This window comes from Zootoca vivipara, chromosome 6 (assembly GCF_963506605.1).
Source record: "Zootoca vivipara chromosome 6, rZooViv1.1, whole genome shotgun sequence".
In the NCBI taxonomy this organism is placed as follows: Eukaryota; Metazoa; Chordata; class Lepidosauria; order Squamata; family Lacertidae; genus Zootoca; species Zootoca vivipara.
Genome location: NC_083281.1, coordinates 33,161,375 through 33,179,816, shown reverse-complemented (window position 1 = coordinate 33,179,816; position 18,442 = coordinate 33,161,375). Strand labels below are relative to the sequence as shown.

Genomic DNA, 18,442 nt, shown 5'->3' with positions numbered 1-18,442 from the left:
TTGTGATGACTGTTTCAGAATGACAATATATTGCCAGGCAGAGCTTCAAAACAGAGCATTCATGCAAGAGGCAATTGCTGGGAATGCTGGGGCAGACAGCCCAACTGGGAGATTGCTCTTCCTCCTCTCTCCCTCCCTCCAGACCTTGACATCATGTTATATCAGTATATCACAATGGTTAGCTTGTGATATATCATGATGCTGGAAACTGCCCAGCCCTCGATTCCTGTGTAAAACCTGCATGCAGGACCTGAGCTCAAGTGCCCTCTCCCCCGCTGTGGTGTCCAGTGACTGGCATTCAGAATATTACTGACTCCGACAGAGGAAGCAGAGCATAGCCATCAAAGTTCGTCTCCATTGATAGCCTGGAACTATCAAATCCTCTTTTAATGCCATGTAATCTGGTGGCTGTGTCACAGCCTCTTGTGAGGAGGGGTTGGGTGTTCCATAGTCTAACTTTGCACTGTGTGCAGCAGTTTCCCTTGGACCTGTTTGTTCTGTGGTATGTAAGAAGGACCACAAGCTGCTGATCTACCTACCGGAACCACAGACTGCCGCCGTACTCTCATGGCGGCTGATTTCACACCTCCCTTTTGGAAGTCCACGTCTGGGCCCAGCTGTCAGAGAAAGAAGGCAAAGAATGAGGGCAATCTTAAGAGAGAAGTGTGTGTGTGTGTGTGTGTGTGTGTGTGTGTGTGTGTGTGTGTGTGTTGCTGACTTGGGCCACAGAGGTACAGAGTGGCCATGTCTAGACTGGGGACTGAGCACATGTACCTGTGTGTAAAAGAGATGGAGGTGTTTGGTGAGCCAGAGCAGGAGCAAATGAGAGGTCTGTGCATAGGAGCCAGCTCCTGGGGGGTCTTTGGTTCCCCAAAATAAAAATTAGTCCAACCCCCTGAAATGCAGGAATCTTTTTTGCCCAACGTGAGGCTCGAACCCATGGCCCTGAGATTCAGAGTCTCATGCAGTTGGCTTCATACCACTTTAAAAATCCATGGCTTCCCCCAATGAACCCCCACAGAGCTACAATTCCCAGGGTTCCCTGGGAAGAGGGACTAGTTGTTAAATTGCTCAGGGGGTTGTAATTCCATGAGAGGAATAAGTGTCTCTGAGCAGCTCTCCGTATCCGTGACAATCTACAGCTCCCAGCATTATTTGGGGGAAGCCATGGCTCCATGCGGGAGGCAGTGCCTGGCGTGCTCTGGTCCATGGGGCCACGAAGAGTCGGACACGACTAAACAACAACAATGGCTCTTTAAAGCAGTATGTTACTGCTCTAGATGCATAGTGTGAATAGGTTCAAAGAGTGTGGCATGTGGTCGGGCAGGCTGTCTGAAGCCCACTGGGTTTGAGGACAGGATTTCTACCGCAGGGGAGGGGGACCTTCAGCCCGTGGGCAAAATTAGGCCTGAAATTAGGCTGGCCAAAACAACAGGGCGCCAAATTTAAACAGCCCCAAACACAAGCCTCGGTGCAAAGCGACAATTGGGAATGTGTTCTAAGCCATGCACTCCTGATAGCTCCTGATAGCTCTTGCCTTCCACGTTGTTTCTGTTCAGAGCGCATTTAAGCCCTACTGCTTTCTGATAGGCTTGAACCTACCTGTGCCGTGTGATGCCAGGAGATGGGCCTGTTGGCATAATGGCTCACCAGACAAAAGTGTTTCCCAGCCCCTTTCCAACAGTGTAGGACATACAACCTGTTCCTTTCTACTCCTCTAGGACTTCAGGCTTGCAAGCTCTTTTTTTTTTTTAATCAGTCTCCTGAGACCCACCGCAGAGCCCAGGGCTGGCCCAAGACATTTTGGCACCTGAGGTGAACCACAAAATGTTCTCCTCCCTCCGCCAGGGAAGAAGGGGTAAGTGAAGATCTACATTAGGAATGGGGGGCGGGCCATGAGTATCTACACTGAGATCTGCTGCTCCTATGGATCCTGACACCTGAGGCAGTCACCTCACCTTGCCTTATGGGTGGGCTGGCCCTGACAGGGCCTGATGGGAGTTGGAGCCCAATGACAAATGGCAGGCAAGACCTTGGCTGCTCCTGACGAGGAGAATGACTTGTGACAGAAGTAATGTTGATTGATATGGAATGACCTGCTCCCCGCATTGCCTTCAAAGGCGTGAAAAAGCAACCATACCTTCTCCAGGCTTATCATTGTACTGAGAACATCGCGACTCCTTGCTTGCATGGGATCCGTATTAAGCATAGTCTCCGAGAGGGTAGATCCACGGATGTTTCGCAGAACAACCTCTTGCTCCTGATCTACATTGAATTTGATGGACCTCACTTCATCGACTATTCTGTGGAGATCAACCACAGAAGAAAGAATGCTGGAGACTTTCTTCATGCATCACAGAGGGGCACCTTGGTCTTTGACACATGAGATATGTGTGACTAATAGCATCTTCCGGGAGGGGGGGGGGAGGCCATGGAAGCAGTTAGGGAGGACTTTAAAAGCCTCCCTCCCTCTGCTACACTCCTGGTCCAGTTTGCTCCACCCACTTTAGCTGCTTTAAAGAACAAGAAAAAAGTAACAGGGTGACAGATTTCCCTGGGATGGGCCATAGCTCAAGAGGAAGGGTCAATGGGGTCTCTTCCAGATGCTGCGGAACTGCAACTCCAATAATCCTGGACCACTGACCCTGCTTGCTGGGTTTGTTAGGAGTTGGAGTCCAACAAACACCTGGAGGCCACCAGGTTGCCTTACTCTGGTTTTTGGGGTGGGGTCAAGTTAGGAAGTGACATGTGAGGTGCTTCTCAACCTTCAGGAGAACAAGCAAGAAGGGGGGCTGGACTTACTGGTCAATCTCATCCCGGATCACCCGGTATGCCTTCAGGTTCTCGTGGATTGCTTCCAGGACAACGCAGAGTTCTTCGCAGGTGCCTTCAGTCAGGTTGCCCAAGTTTCCAAGGCTAAGCAAATTCTGGTGGTGCACCATGGGTGTAGCATGCATGACCTCTCTTACATGCAGAGGTGCTTGCTCATCTGGTTCAAGATCATCATCACTGCCTTCCTGCTCAAGGAGGAATATAGTTAGGTCCCTGTATTTGTTCCAGTGTCATAAAATGACAGGGGCCACCCCAATCCACCAAGGGTTTTTTTCCTGGTGTCTCTCTGGATTGAAATAATTTTTTTTTTAAAAAAACTCCATTCAATATTCCACCTTTCCTCCAAGGAGCTCAAAGTGGCATACGTGGTTCTCTGTTTCCCCATTTTTATCTTCACAACAACCCTATTAGACAGAGTCAGACTAAGAGGCACTGGATGGCCCAAGGTCTGTCAGGGAGTTTCATGGCTAAGTGAGGCTGTGAACCCTGATCTCCAAGGTCCTAATCTGACACTTTAACCTCTACACCATGAGAATCACACACCAGAAACTTGGAACCCTGAGGAGGGAACAACCATATAGCTCAGTGGAAAATCTTCCTCATCAAAGAATTCCACAGGACTGATTGCAAATATTTTTTTACATCGTTCAGACAATGTAACTGTCTCTGTTGTATTGATGTTGAAGGGCAAACTGAAAAAAGCTGAGAGTAGGGATAGGGCTGAAATTCAGTTCCTGTGAAACTTGAAACTAAGTAGTTTGCACTTTCCAAAATAATATGCAAACCAAAACATAGCCAACTCTTCAAAACTCACACTTCTCTGAATTTTGCAATGTACTTTTCCAGTCAAGTAATGTGTACAAAAATGCATCTTCGAGGGGAAAGTGTGCCTACAAATGCATATATTAGTGAAAATAACATGTTTTACATTGGGGAAAGTGGCTAGGCAAAACTGTGTATATTGGGCAAAATTGCATACAAAAGAAGTCTATAGTAGGCAGACAAAAAAGCCTATGTTAAACAAAATTGCATATTGCAAAAAACATTTGAATATTGCAAAAAAAGCAAAATGTGTATACAGGCAAAAAAAAAGCATACAAAAAATCTATATTAAACAAAATTCCATGCCAAAATGTGTATACTGTATTAGTAAAATGCTGGTGAATTTTCATGAGGCCTTTTTTTCTTTTTAGGCTCCTAAATGGCATATTTCTGTGCCAAGTTCCCACCTGGCTTCCCTCTCCAGCCCTTGAATTAATACTCACATCCATTGCAGGGTCGGTCAGCACAAGAGGGATATTAGCTTCTGATTGCCTCTTCTCTTTGTATTCACTTACAGACCGTTCTAGGTTCGTCGTCACGACGGCCACAAGCAGATTTGCAAAGATGAAGGCCCCAAACGTGATGAAGATGAAGAAATAGAGAGCCCCGCCTATCTCCAAGGCAAGACCTTCTTTTCTGTAAAGGAAAGAAGGAATGCGGTCACCAAAGCGGGTGGCTGGGAACCCTTTGCCACTACTCTGAGGATGGAGCCATGGCTCCCATATCCTTTTCTCTTTAGGCCAGGGATAGGGACCTTGCAAGCCCTCCAGATATTGTTAGACTATCATCCCATGACTACTGGCCATGCTGGCTGGGGCTGATAAGATTTGGCGTCCAGTAGCATCTGGGGGGCACCAGGATCCACATTCCTGATCTAGGGCTATGATGTCAGTCTGAGGGCTCATCCAGACTAATTTCCCCCTGCGATTCCTAGGCGCAGATCTGTACTTTTCCTATCTGCGTCCAAGCGCTTCACCCACCTCCCCTACTTCCCAGTAAAGACCAGCTCTTTAACATTCTCGGCAATCCATGGGGAACCCCAACTGCTGTTTGTTCTGATTCAGCATTAAAGAGCAGTTTTTCCTGGGGAAAGCAGTGGGGCAAAAGAAGAGAAGAGCACTTCAGCATGGACCAGGAAAGCACAGACTTGTGTTCAGAAAGCATGGGGCAAAAGGTCAGTGTGGATGAGCCTGGGACCAGCCCTCTACTATTTATCAAATCAATTTTATACTGCTTTTTCCAACACTAAAAAAGTCCCTCAAAAAAGAAAGAAGCAATTTTCATAAAAGAACAAAATCAATCCAAATGGCCATCAAATAACAAAAGCAAAATCTTTAAAAGTTTTAAAAACTTTAAAATCAAAAGAACCAGAGTTAAGGCCTTCAGTCATCTCTTAATGAACATCAAAGCCACACAGGAGGAGAATGTTTTCACTGCCAGCCATCTGGGAAACATTTAGAATGGCCTGGTGAAGAAAAGAAGACAGGGCTCCCGTAACTTTAAGTTGTTTAGAAGAGAGAATTTCAGCAGATATAGCTTGTTATTAAATGTGCAGAAGCCCTGTCCCTCTTTTGCAACTAGCCACCGTCAATGGAGGTCAGGGGTACCAACTTGAATAAAATATGGGGGGAGGCAGGTATGCCCCGCCCCACATAACTGATCACATGACACAGTGCACACACACCATTCGAACAGCAATGCTCATCAACTTGGGGGAGGGTGGTCCCCTCACATATTTTATTGTATTCTAATATTAGAATACAATAAAATATTTGAGGGGACCACCTCAAATATAATATACAGTCATGCCTTGGATCCCAAACGCCTTGCAACTTGAACGTTTTGGCTCCCGAACGCCGCAAACCCAGAAGTGAGTGTTCTGGTTTGCAAACGTTCTTTGGAACCTGAATGTCTGACGGGGCTTGGTTGTCGAATGTTTTTGGAAGTCAAATGGACTTCCGGAACGGATTCCGTTCGAGAACCAAGGTACAACTGTATTTATATATTATATATTATATAATATTATAATATAGTGTATTATAATATTTTATTATAAGACCCCTTGGCCCCTAGGAATTGACTCCTATGATGGGGGCAAAAACCTGGCTTCTTTGGCAGAAATCTCACAATCCATGATCACTATTATTTGCCATGTGAGGCCACTGCCCCACTCTATCTAATGACAGGGCCAGTCCTGGTTGGACTAACCTAGTCTGGGTGCCACCTGCTGGCTTCTTCTAGGATTTCTTCTGATTTTACTGGACCATAGGGGACGGTAGGCTTGAGGAAGGGCACTTGCTTTGAACACAGAAGGTCTCAGGTTCAATTCCTGACATCACCAGGTAAAGCTGTAAATGTCCCCTGCCTGGATCCCCAAAGAGCCGCCACCAGTCAGCACAGACATTGCTGAGCCTAACATGGCTGCAACTCAGAACATCATTTATTGGCATGATGCCCTTCCTCTCGTATGGAATGAAGAACCAGTTGTTGGCATCCGTCTGTCTCGAGAGACAGCAGAAGTGTGCACCATCAGAAGTAGAGTCAAACTGTCGGAGGTTTACAGCACCTGCTGTGGCTGTAGAAACCAAAATGGGAGGTGCATGTTTCACTGCAGCTGGGGCAGTTGCAGGCATCTAGGTTCACTGCTTCCTCTTGTTTGGAATGAAGAACCAGTGACCCTTGTTCATTGTGGCTGAGCATGGTGTGCAAGCTACTCACTCAAAGTCATCATATATGTTAATCCACCCATCCTGCGTTATGCAGATGAACAGGGAGTACAAAGCAGTCCCCATATTCCCAAAATGTGCTGGGACCAGACTTCCAAAGAGGGTAACGCCAAACACAGAGAAGACCTGCAAAAGGACAAAGCAATGGTGATGTAAAAATAAAGGAGGTCTCCGGGTTTTATTTGCACTATCATATGCATTTTTAGGCATACTTTACCCTAGCACTAGCATTTTTTGTACACATTCCTCTGCTGGTGAGCTGCACTGAAAATCCCAGAAAAAATGCAACTTTCAAAATTGCCCTTGTTCCAGTTTGCAAAGTGTGAATTTTGTTTTGCAAAGTGTGAATTGGTTTGGGTCAACTTCAAAGCGAACAGAACTGGTTTTATCCCCCATTCCTACATCATACATATGCCTGGGTTGCCAAGGTGGAAAAGAAAAGACAGAGGTGAAAGAACAGAATAAAGGAGCACTGAGTGGGTGCAGGAAGATGTAGGAGACGGAAGGGATCTCAGTTCACTCCCATGCACCGCAATCTGACTTAAGAGGAATTTGACAGCATCTCACCAGCATGATGACAAAAAGCAGGATCATGATGTTAGCCATGTCAGGAATGGACTGCAGGATCACCTGGATCATCCGTGCCAGACCAGACACCATGGTGCAAACATGCATCAGTCTCATGACTCTGGAAAGCAGAGGAATAATAATAATGTGCTTGCATTTAAAGCTCATGGGCAGAGCACACAGATTGCATGCAGGACAGAAGAAGGAGAGGAAGAGGAAGAGGAAGAGGAAGAGGAGGAGGAGGAAGAAGAAAAGAAGAAGAAGAAGAAGAAGAAGAAGAAGAAGAAGAAGAAGAAGAAGAAGAAGAAGAAGAAGAAGAAGAAGAAGAAGAAGAAGAAGAAGAAGAATTAGCAGCCACCAGGAGGAGCTTAGCAATTTAGTATTTATACCCCACCCATCTGGCTGGCTTTCCTCAGTCACTCTGGGCGGCTCCCAACAGAATAGTAAAAACACAATAAAACATCAAATATTAAAAACTTCCCTAAACAGGGCTGCCTTCAGATGTCTTCTAAAAGTCAGATAGTTGTTTATTTCTGTGACATCTGATGGGAGGGTGTTCCACAGGGCGGGCGCCACCACCAAGAAGGCCCCTCTGCCTGTTTCCCTGTAACCTCACTTCTCACAGCGAGGGAACTGCCAGAAGGCCCTCGGAGCTGGACCTCAGGGTCCAAGCTGATTGAGGGGGGTGGAGACACTCCTTCAGCTATACTGGGCTGAGACTGTTCAGAAGTGATGTAAGAACAGAAACAGAGCCTGCTGGATCAGGCCAATGACCCATTGAGTCCAGCATCCCCTTCTCACTATGGGCAACCCCTAGATGAAGAGCTAAATTGTTGGGCCAAATCATCTGACCAACTTGGATCCTCTCTCTACCATGTGCAGAGTGCAGACCTCATGAGAGAGGATGAATGGAGGATGCAGCCCACATTTTCTCAGTGGCAGTTGCCCATTTGTGGAATGCCCTCCCTGTAAGGCGCATCCGTCTCCCTCATGATTAACATTCAGTAGAAATTGAAAAACTCTTCTGTTCACCCAGGCGCTTGACGGCTGAGCAAAAAACTATTCCCTGTAACCTTGAAATCATGGAACATGAGTAGGCATGTGGAAGAACTCTGCCCAAAACGGAAACAGGAGCAGAAACTGCTGGTGTTCACTTATTCATCCCATTGTCCAGAACAGAACTCAATTTGGTGAATGCATTTCACCAAATTTTGGCCTTTGCTGCCGTGGCTTTCAATCCGCAAAGCAATGCATCATGGATTACGTTGCCCTCCCTGCCATTTCTGCTGCATTTATCTGGCACTGAAAATGTCTGAGGCAGAATAATATAATGACAATGTAAGTTACAGAAGCTCAGCACAGTGGGCAGCAAAATGCATAATGTCATTTTTAGTGCAATATGAACTGCAGCAGAAAAGAAACGGAGCTGTATGCAATGACAACAGGGCAGAAGAGACAATGATGATTCCTTCTTACATCTCAAGATACAAGGATGTATGACTGATATTAAACATGTTTAGATGTTTATTTTTATTTCTAATAATATTGTTTTGCTGTCCCCCCTGTTTTGTTGCTCTGGGCTCCTTTGGGAGAACAACAACAACAACAACAACAACAACAACAACAACAACAACAACAACAACAACACTTCCTAAGAACTTTGGGAACAAAGACAGCCCTCCATTCCTACCTGAGCATGTGGACAATTGTTCTGTCATTCAGTATGGTAAAGATCATGCCAAAGAGCAGAAGTAGCATAATTAAAAAATTTATGATGTTCCAGCCATCCTGAGTTAAGAAACAGGGAAAAATGAATTGCCATATGGAAGATCTCAAAGGAATGTATTTATTTTAATCCCCACATTTCTATCCCATCTGTCATGGACTGGTTGGATGCAGAGGAAGGTTCAAACCCCGGGGAGTGGCGGCAGGACAACAATGAGTGGTCAAAAGGAGAAGAGGGAGAAGATTGGGAAGAAGAGATGTTGGAAGCTGGAGAGGTGACAGGGCTTAGTGAGCTGGGAGAGTCTGTGGCAGAGAGCAGTCAAGAAACAGAGGCAGAAGTTGAAGCAGGAGAACAGGATGTGGGAGGCCAAGAGGCAGAGATGAGTCAGGCTGGCAAAGAATCAGGGGTGTCTCCCTCTCCTACAAAGGCGAAAACCCCTCCCCTCATATCTCCCAGAACTGGAAGGGGCGTGAAAAGGCTGGAGGAGAGGTTGGCTGCATATGTAGCTGCTGTCTCTGATTGCTTGGAAAAAGTCCTGGCAACTGATTTTCATGGAGGAAGACTACCGGGAATGAGCTGCTCTGCTCATTAGGCCTGACACTCAATCAAATCTGTTAATAAAGAATTTATTCTATCTTTGAACTGTGTTATTACTGACCGGCACACTCCTGTGACACCAGTCTTCCTCGAAGAACCTCAGGGTGATGTTGGGCATAGGAATGCAATAATATGTCAATTTATCTCAAATTGTCGTTTCCCCCATCTTAAGTTCAGCTCTCCACATTTCTGCATCAGTCTGTGATTATTATTTTTTAAGTCAGTGTGAAGTTTGCCAGCATTTTAGTGCAAATTTCTCTTAATACACACATCTTATATGTAGTTTTGCAATTTCCTCTATTATAATGCATTTTTAATGCATTTTTCTCTAATATACAGTACACATTTTTCTGCACGCCTTACCATGGTGTAAAGCCATAGTGTGGCATAGTGGTTAGAGTGTTGGACTAAGACCTGGGAGACCAGGGTTCATATCACCTCCTACTTGCCTTTTTATCTAAACTAAAAAGTTCTAAACGTTGAGACCATTCTTTGTTTGATTATTTTGGTTGCCCTTTCCTGAAACTTTTTCCCAAACTAACAATATCCTTTTTCAGATGAGGCGACCAGAACAGTACTCCAAACGTGGTTGCACCATAGATCTGTATAATGGCATTATGGTGTCAGCCATTTTGTTTTCCTTTCCTAAGGATCCCTAGCATGGAATTTGCCTTTTCCCACAGCCACCACACCCTATTTTCTCTTGAGAGTAACTAAGCTCCCGCAGACAAAGCTGATCTATGCACTGAGGCAGGTCCCCTGGTCTCACCTTCCAGTACAAGGAGAAGCCATAGTACCAGTTGAGGAGAACTTCACAGACAAGGAGAGACATGACAATCATATCTATGGCTGAGAAGAACCCAAAGTATCTCTACAGTAGAGGAAGGAAAGAACAAAGTTGGCAGTCTCCCTAGATTAATAATAATAATAATAATAATAATAATAATAATAATAATAATAATAATAATAAATTTAATCGTGCCCATTTGGCTCTGGGTGGCTTGCCACATGTAAAACACAACAAAACATCAAACATTAAAAAACAAGATATCCTATACAAGCAACAAACAAATCAATTAAAACCAACAACAACAACAACAACAACAACAACAAACAGTTTACAGTTACAGTCGTACCTTGGTTTTTTAATTTAATCTGTTCCAGGAGTCCGTTTGACTTCCAGAACAATTCGAAAACCAAGGCATAGCTTCTGATTGGCTGCAGAGTGAGTCTGGGCCCCTAGGCCAGGTGAAAAAGGGCCTTGCAGTCTGGGAATCAGCGTGTTTTTACATGAGTAGAATGTGTCCTTTTATTTAAAATGCATCTCTGGGTTATTTGTGGGGCCTGCCTGGTGTTTCTACATGAGTAGAATGTGTGCTTTTATTTAAAATGCATCTCTGGGTTATTTGTGAGGCATATGAATTTGTTCACCACCACCAGCCCCAAATAATCCAGCCCACCACATGGTCTGAGGGACAGTGTACCAGCCCACAGCTGAAAAAGGTTGCTGACCCCTGGTCTAGATGGAGGGGATGTGACCTTGTGTAGAAGATTTGCATTTGTTGCTCCACCCACTTTTGATTCTGACCCCACCTACCACTGCTGTGTGCTCCCTGGAAGGTTGCCCATATGGGAACATGACCTCCAAATTGAACAGGGTTCCCCACCTGTGCCCTAAAGCCTCAGATACAACATGGAAACAGAAGGTTTAGCTCAGGGATGGTGAACCTCAGGCCCAGGATTTGTGGCCCTCCAGACCTCTCTATCAGGCCCTTGGCATCTCAGTTCCCTGGGAAGAGGGTGTGACTGTGAAAGATCTCTGGGAATTGTAGCTCTAGGAGGGGAATAGGCACCTCCTGACAACTCTCAGAAGCACCCAGGACAATCTACTTTTCCCAGGATGCTTTGGGGGAAGCCATACAGTGGTACCTCGGTTTAAGTACACAATTGGTTCTGGAAGTCTGTACTTAACCTGAAGCGTACTTAACCTGAAGCGAACTTTTCCATTGAAAGTAAGGGAAAGTGGATTAATCCGTTCCAGATGGGTCCGCGGAGTACTTAAATTGAAAATACTCAAACCGAGGCGTACTTAAACCGAGGTATGACTGTACATGTTTAAAGTGGCATGAAACTGCTTTAAACGTAGAGTGCCAATAGGGGGCTCTGTTAATTGCAATGGTTCTACTCTGAGGAAGACATAGTTGGATGCAACTCCTACAGTCAACTGGTACCCAATCAACAGAGGAGGGTTCAGGAACCTGTGGCCCTGCAGAGGTTATTTGATTCCCACTCCCATCAGTCGCAACCAGCTTAGCCCATGGTGAGGGATGACGGGAGTTGTAGTCCAGCAGTATCTGGAGGGCAACAGGTCCCCTACCACTGAACTAGAGAGGAGAAGGGATACCAGAGAGGGAATAAGGCTGAGTCAATGGTGTGCTGTGCCCATTTAACACTTGGTGGTCCTTTGGCCCTGCCCTGGATTGGTGTGTCAAAGCTCACCTCTTCTAACGTTGGCTCTGTTCGCACAGCAATAGTGATGGCATTGAGGATGATGAAGCTGGCCAGTAGCAGCCTGAAGGCCGGATGATGGAGGAATGTCCCCATGCATGTTTTCGAGACAAACTCTTCCACGTCCCAGTCATCCTGTTTGGGGAAAGAGCAGAATTGTGGGGGTGTCAGTCAGGCTGGGCATAGGAACTCAAAACATAGGAACTGCACCTTCCCGTCTCTCTCTGCCTGATTCTGCCTTTCTCTGTAACAAGGTCTCTTCTGAATTTATCACTACACTACCGATGGAGAGTCTGTAGATGGGCCTCAGATCAGAGTGATCATGCAGGGAGACCTTCCTGTGGATACAAAGGCGGCTCTTTTGGAGGCAGCGAGTGGAGCTGTGGCTATTCCTGAGATGTTGGAGACAGAAGGTCAGCGATACTACAACACAGGTGGAGGCAGTGGTTCCCAGGGAGGCAAGACCTTAGGAGACTCTTCAAGAGCCGATTATGACAACTGAGCTTGCACCAAGTAGAACTTCTCCCTGAATCAAGATTTGTCCTAATGGCTACATTTACAAACAAAACAAAACAAAACAGAAACCCTGGAGCTTCAGTGAATCTTGTTTAGTTACCTACACGGATCTTCTTCCCCTATGTAGCCTTTGTCACTTGTAGCCTGAAAGCTGCAACCTTGAGCTCCTTGGAGGAAAAGGAGGTTTATAAGTGTAAAAAATAAATGAACGAGAAAGGTGGTCTGCTTAGATTTCGCTCAAAAGAGTGGTTTTAAAGCATTTTTAAAAACAGTTTCATTTGCCTCACCCTCTCAGTCCAAGGTTTGTTTGTTTGTTTTTAACTTGACATATTAAACAACTTTAAACAGCTAGAAGCTGAGCAAACCTTTTTAAAAAAAAATAAAATAGTGCAATGCACTTAAGAGCTGATCTCTTCTTGTATTGTATTTATTTTTATTTTAGAGAGTTCCACAAATCTTATGTACATAAATGAACATATTTAAAGCCTAATATTTCTCAGCTTTGTGTTACAATACAGTCATACCTCGGTTTAAGTACCATACCTGCCAAGTCTCTCGCAGAGAAATCTGGGATTGGCAGCCGCACGCCATCGCCAGAAGTCGCGTCTACGGATGTCCAGAAGTGCGTAGACGTAACTTCCGGTGTCGCTTTGCCCATCGATGGGCACCAAAAATGGCCGGCGCTAGCGCTGGAAGTTGCGTCTACGCATGTCCGGAAGTGCATAGACGTGACTTCCGGTGCCGCTTTGCCCATCTATGGGCACCGAAAATAGCCGGCACCGGAAGTCACGTCTACGCATGCCCGGAAGTGCATAGACACAACTTCCGGTGCCGGCGCCAGCCATTTTCGGTGCCCATCGACGGGCAAAGCGACACCAGAAGTTGTGTCTACGCACTTCCGGACATGTGTAGACGCGACTTCTGGCAGCAGTGCCGGCCATTTTCTGGTGCCCATAGATGGGCAAAGCGGCACCAGAAAAATGGCCGCCGACAGGAGCCAAAATAAGGGAGATTAACGGGAGAGGAGCTGAAATGGGAGACCGCTGGGAAACGGTAAGGAAAGATGGGGGTTTCCCGGGAAATACGGGGTACTTGGCAGCTATGTTAAGTATGCTTCGGTTTGAGTACTTTCAGTTTAAGTACTCCACGGACCCATCTGGAACGGATTAATCCACTTTCCATTACTTTCAATGAGAAAGTTCGCTTCAGGTTAAGTACGCTTCAGGTTAAGTACGGACTTCCAGAACCAATTACACTCATACTTCGGGTTAAGTACACTTCAGGTTGAGTACTCCGTGGACCTGTCTGGAACGGATTAATCCACTTTCCATTACTTTCAATGGGAAAGTTCACTTCAGGTTAAGTACAGCATAGCTGCCAAGCTCTCCCTTTTTTAAAGGGAAATTCCCTTATGCTGAATAGGCTTCCTCGCGAGAAAAGGGAAAACTTGGCATCTATGAAGTACAGACTTCCGGAACCAATTGTGTACTTAAACCGAGGTACCACTGTAATTTACAAAGTATGACCACCAATCAACCAAGTTCGTATTACAGTGGCACATTGGTTCTTGAACCGCTTAGTTGTTGAACAAATTGGCTCCTAAACGCCGCAAACCCGGAAGTAAGTGTTCTGGTTTTTGAACGTTTTTGGGAAGCCAAATGTCTGACGCGGCTTCCGCTTGAGTGCAGGAAGCTCCTGCAGCCAATAGGAAGCTGTGCCTTGGTTTTCGAACGGTTTTGGGAGTCGAACGGACTCCCAGAACAGATTAAGTTCAAGAACCAAGGTTCCACTGTATAGGTGGTGCCATTCCTGTGATGGACTGACTCAGCCTCTCCCTTTCTGTTGATTCAAGGTTATTCAGGAGCCATTCCCATATAGATGCGACACGAGGGCATAGCTGCCAAGTTATCCCTTTTTTAAAGGGATTTTCCATTATGCTGAATAGGCTTCCTCGCGAGAAAAGGGAAAACTTGGCAGCTATGCACGAGGGCATTTCCATTTTCTCACCCCTACTACTCTGGCTTCAATAAACAAGATTATTATTTTTTAAGATATCTGTTCTGCAGACACATCGTCCTCAATCCAATTAAATATTATCAACGTTGGGAAAAGTCTAATATTTGCTCCTATCATCAATGTAATCTGCTGCATAATATGTCTCCCAGAATAATAGGCATGTTGACAAGAGCTTAGCTCTTGACATGGCAAGGGAAGGCAACAAAACCACCTTGGTATTAGCCAAAGAATTAAATGATTCCAGCTGGTCTAGTAAAAAAGAGAGATTTTACTGTAAAGCAAACCCAGAGATCAAACCAAGTGGTCCTTGAAAAGGTTTGTTTATATCCTTTATTTTCTTTTGTTTTTACACTAGAGGAAACATGCATGACTCAACCAAGATTGCATTTGAAGATGATCAGAGGGCTCCTGCGCTGAGTTTCTGGTTTTATGAAGTCCATTAAAATCCCACAATGGCTGTGCAATACCTCCAGTATCTGAGCCAGCATGTCTATGAATGCCGGTTGCTGGGGAACACCAGCTCAAGTCCTGCTTGTAAGCTTCCCATCGACATGTGCTTGGCCCACAGCCAGCCCTGCAATGAGGCAGAGTGAGGCAGAAGCCTCAGGTGGCAGATTCTGATGTCTGTGCAGTGTCCAGAGCTGTAGTGCCATGTACCCCCTAGGCTAGACTACTGCCCTCAACTGCAGTAGAAGGCATTGCCCTTCCCCACTATTGGAGTAATAGTCAGTTACCAACCCAGTTGAGGGACGTGGGTAGCGCTGTGGGTTAAACCACTGTGCCGCTTGGGCTTGGCGATCGAAAGGTCGGCGGTTCGAATCCCCGCAATGGGGTGAGCTCCCATTGTTCGGTCCCAGCTCTTGCCAGCCTACCAGTTTGAAAGCATGCAGTGCAAGTAGATAAATAGGTACTGCTCTGGTGGGAAGGTAAATGGCGTTTCTGTGCGCTGCTCTGGTTCCGCCAGAAGCGGCTTAGTCATGCTGGCCACATGACCCAGAAAAACTGTCCGTGGAAGCAGACAAACGCCGGCTCCCTTGGCCTGTAAAGTGAGATGAGCACCACAACCCCAGAGTCGTTCGCAACTGGACTTAACTGTCAGGGGTCCCTTTACCTTTTACCAATCCAGTTGGCTTCTGTCTGTGCCTTGGGGAAGGGAACCACCTTTTATTTTGCCTCAAGCAGCAAAACGTCTTGAGCCGACTCTGGCTTGGCCACTGTTAGTATTTGTACTGTAATCATTAGAAAATGTATTTTACAAAGAATAAATTGTACTGGGGGAAAGAAAACCAATGCAATGCAATGCAACAGCTGCAAAATCTTGCGACTTCAACTACTTTAAGGTCACAGAAACACTGAATCATTGCCTTGTCAGTGTGTGGAGTCTACTTCATCCCTAGGGCTTCGAGGGTAAAACCGCTGAATCACTCTGCACTCTGCATGACTCAGAAAAAAATAGCCAACAGCTTGGCCATTGTGGAAAACAGGATTCTGGACCAGCTGGAGCAGGGCTCTTATGACAGTGAAGGGAGCTCTGGAATAAAGTCAAACAACAAGCAAAGAGATTGAGCCTTGGAGAAGAGAGGCAGGGGAGGGGGGGGGAAGGAAAATACCTGACTACGAGTGACATATCTGCAGTTGATCTCGGGGAGTTCTGTTTCAGTACTATGTCCCTGACCGGCTAGGACAGCCACCTGGGAGACAGGAAAACACAGAGACTCTTGTGGAAGCAGGCTAAGCATATTGAAGGTGCGTACCATAAGGGGAGAAGCTTTTTTCATATCGAGGGTCACATTTCTGATGGGTGCATACCAGTAGAGGGCAGGGCCAGAGGCAAAAGTGTGTGGGAGCAATAAATGTCATTTCTACCTTTGAACAGCGGCCTAGTTTTACACACACTGACACATGTCCTCCTTCCAGCTGGGCAAAAACGTTCCAGTAGGGTTCATGAGGGCCATGGCCTGGGGAGAAGAGGTGTGGCTGAGGAGGCTGGGGACAGTCCCCAGAGCCAGACAGAGAGGCCTGGAAGGCTGGGGTTCCTGGGGTTCCCCACCCTTGGCAAATATCCCATCATCAGAGGGTGCTTTATCTATTCTGGCCACTAGGAGCGCTGCTGCGCGGCCTGCTGCCCCTGATGCTCTACTTCAGGCATCCCCAAAGTGCGGCCCTCCAGATGTTTTGGCCTACAACTCCCATGATCCCTAGCTAACAGGACCAGTGGTCAGGGATGATGGGAATTGTAGTCCAAAACTTCTGGAGGGCCGAAATTTGGGGATGCCTGCTCTAATTGCATATTTTGGAAATGGCAAAGAGATCCCGAGTGATCTCTCCTCCAACAGAAAGGCAGACCTGGGTAGCTCTGTCTCTGGTACTTCTCACTGCCCAGGGAAGGACAGAGCGCATAGCCAATTACAGTAAACGCACAAACGCAACATTGTGATGTTACAGTCTGCTGTTTTACATGCTGCAGCTGCTAAACTATATTTTGAGCAATTGACAGCATGCAGTAGGGGCAGGGCCAGAGATCACTTCTTTGCACCTGAGGGCCGCATTCCATTCTGGGTGACCTTCCAGGGGCCACATGCCAGGGGTGGGTGAGGCCTGGAACAAAACTGGGCAGGGGAAGGAATGTGGGTTTTACACACACACACACACACACACACACACACACACACACACACCTCTACCCTCCATCCCTGCAAGCAAGAGGCACTGCCAGAGTTCAAGGTTGCAATCCATCCAGGTGAAAACACTCAAGGAGGCTGCAAAGCAGGACCAGTGAGGGGTGTGCCTTGCAGGGAGGCAGAGAAGGGCCAGACAGAGGCCCCTAGGAGAATGATAACCTTCTGATCAATCTACTAAGACTTTGTTTTTCTGACCTATCTCTAACCACAGAGGTGGTTGTTGTTGTTGTTTTTATGTCAGTGGAGAACAGGTAAGTGTAGGGTCAATATATGCAGCATAGAACAGATAGGACCTGTTTTTTTTGTGATGTGTAATATGCTGGGGATTGAGGAAATGATCCTTGGTATGACGAGAACTGGGATGTTACAAGGGTGTGCTCCTATTTCCATCCATTGGAGGATATGCTTGAACTTCACATCCCTCTCTCCAAATTGCTCCAGCCCCACAAAAATCATTTGGCCTCAGGGGCAGTATCAAAAAGATGGAAGGACTGGAAGGTGAGTGAGATACAAGGATTTCAGCTATATCAAATGTGTATTGGGATGGGAGCCGGGAACTGGTGTAATGGAGGGGAAATGTGTTGGAACTGCAGTTCCAGGACTTGTTTTCAGATCAAGAGTGATAGCATAATCCACAGGATCTCCAGGCCCTCCTTTATCTAGCAAATGAATAAGGTGATAATGAGGCATTCAAGTTTTGCTATGGCTTGTGACCGATTAGCACACCTCCTTGCAACAGGGTTTTGAGTTTTTTCTAACAGAAAGCTTGGCCTGTTTTCTCCCTGGTAACTAAGCATAGGATTGCAGTCATGCCATAAGCATGAGGAAAACTTTTAATTTCAACTTTAGTCTAGCTTCGAACCTAAGGGAACACACAAGCCTTGCAACCATAGCAGCTTTCGAGATGAGGTCCTGCAAGTCAACATTTGCCACTACTTCTCTGGGGAGAAGAAAAGTTCCTGCTGCTCCACAAAGAGAAGGAGGGCAAACCCCACCAGCTTCCTGAAGTTGCAAGAAATCAACCCCTAGGATCTCACCAGAGAGCTCCTACGACGTTCAACCATTGTGCCTGCAGCATCAAGTCCACCACCTACGAAACCATTCCTCCCTCTTGCACTGTGACCTCAGCATTCTAATATCATGAAATCCTGGCTGTAACATGACATCACAAAAGCCTCTATTCTCTCCTGCTATGTGGAATAAACAGGAAATTATAGGGGGAGGGGGGAGGAGAGAGCAGGGGATAAGAGAAAATGGCAGGTGGGAGGAACATCAACAGTGGCTGGTGCCCATTGAGACTGATAGGGCAGAAGGCAGGGAGCCGAACTGTAGGGGGCGCCAGAGCCAATGGCAGATGAACCCCCAGCCAACAGTGGGCAGAGCTAGTTCATTCCAGTTTTGTCTCTATCCCCCTTCTCCCTGCTGAGGTCCACAAGGGGCAACACTCCGAC

General features: G+C 46.4%; 1 protein-coding gene across 1 annotated transcript in view; it reads right to left on the bottom strand.

The window, feature by feature from the left end:
* The window catches only part of CATSPER4 (cation channel sperm associated 4), a 35,482-nt gene extending 17,427 nt beyond the window's left edge, over positions 1 to 18,055 (bottom strand). The window contains exons 1-11 of the mRNA XM_060276452.1: positions 18,029 to 18,055; positions 15,921 to 16,001; positions 11,770 to 11,913; positions 10,040 to 10,141; positions 8,638 to 8,735; positions 6,948 to 7,068; positions 6,373 to 6,506; positions 4,098 to 4,290; positions 2,803 to 3,017; positions 2,141 to 2,303; positions 540 to 617 (exon numbers count right to left, since the gene is read on the bottom strand). Of these exons, the coding sequence (XP_060132435.1) occupies positions 540 to 617; positions 2,141 to 2,303; positions 2,803 to 3,017; positions 4,098 to 4,290; positions 6,373 to 6,506; positions 6,948 to 7,068; positions 8,638 to 8,735; positions 10,040 to 10,141; positions 11,770 to 11,913; positions 15,921 to 16,001; positions 18,029 to 18,055 (1,356 nt within the window). The remainder of the gene's footprint in view (positions 1 to 539; positions 618 to 2,140; positions 2,304 to 2,802; positions 3,018 to 4,097; positions 4,291 to 6,372; positions 6,507 to 6,947; positions 7,069 to 8,637; positions 8,736 to 10,039; positions 10,142 to 11,769; positions 11,914 to 15,920; positions 16,002 to 18,028) is intronic.
* Positions 18,056 to 18,442: the final 387 nt, after the last annotated feature.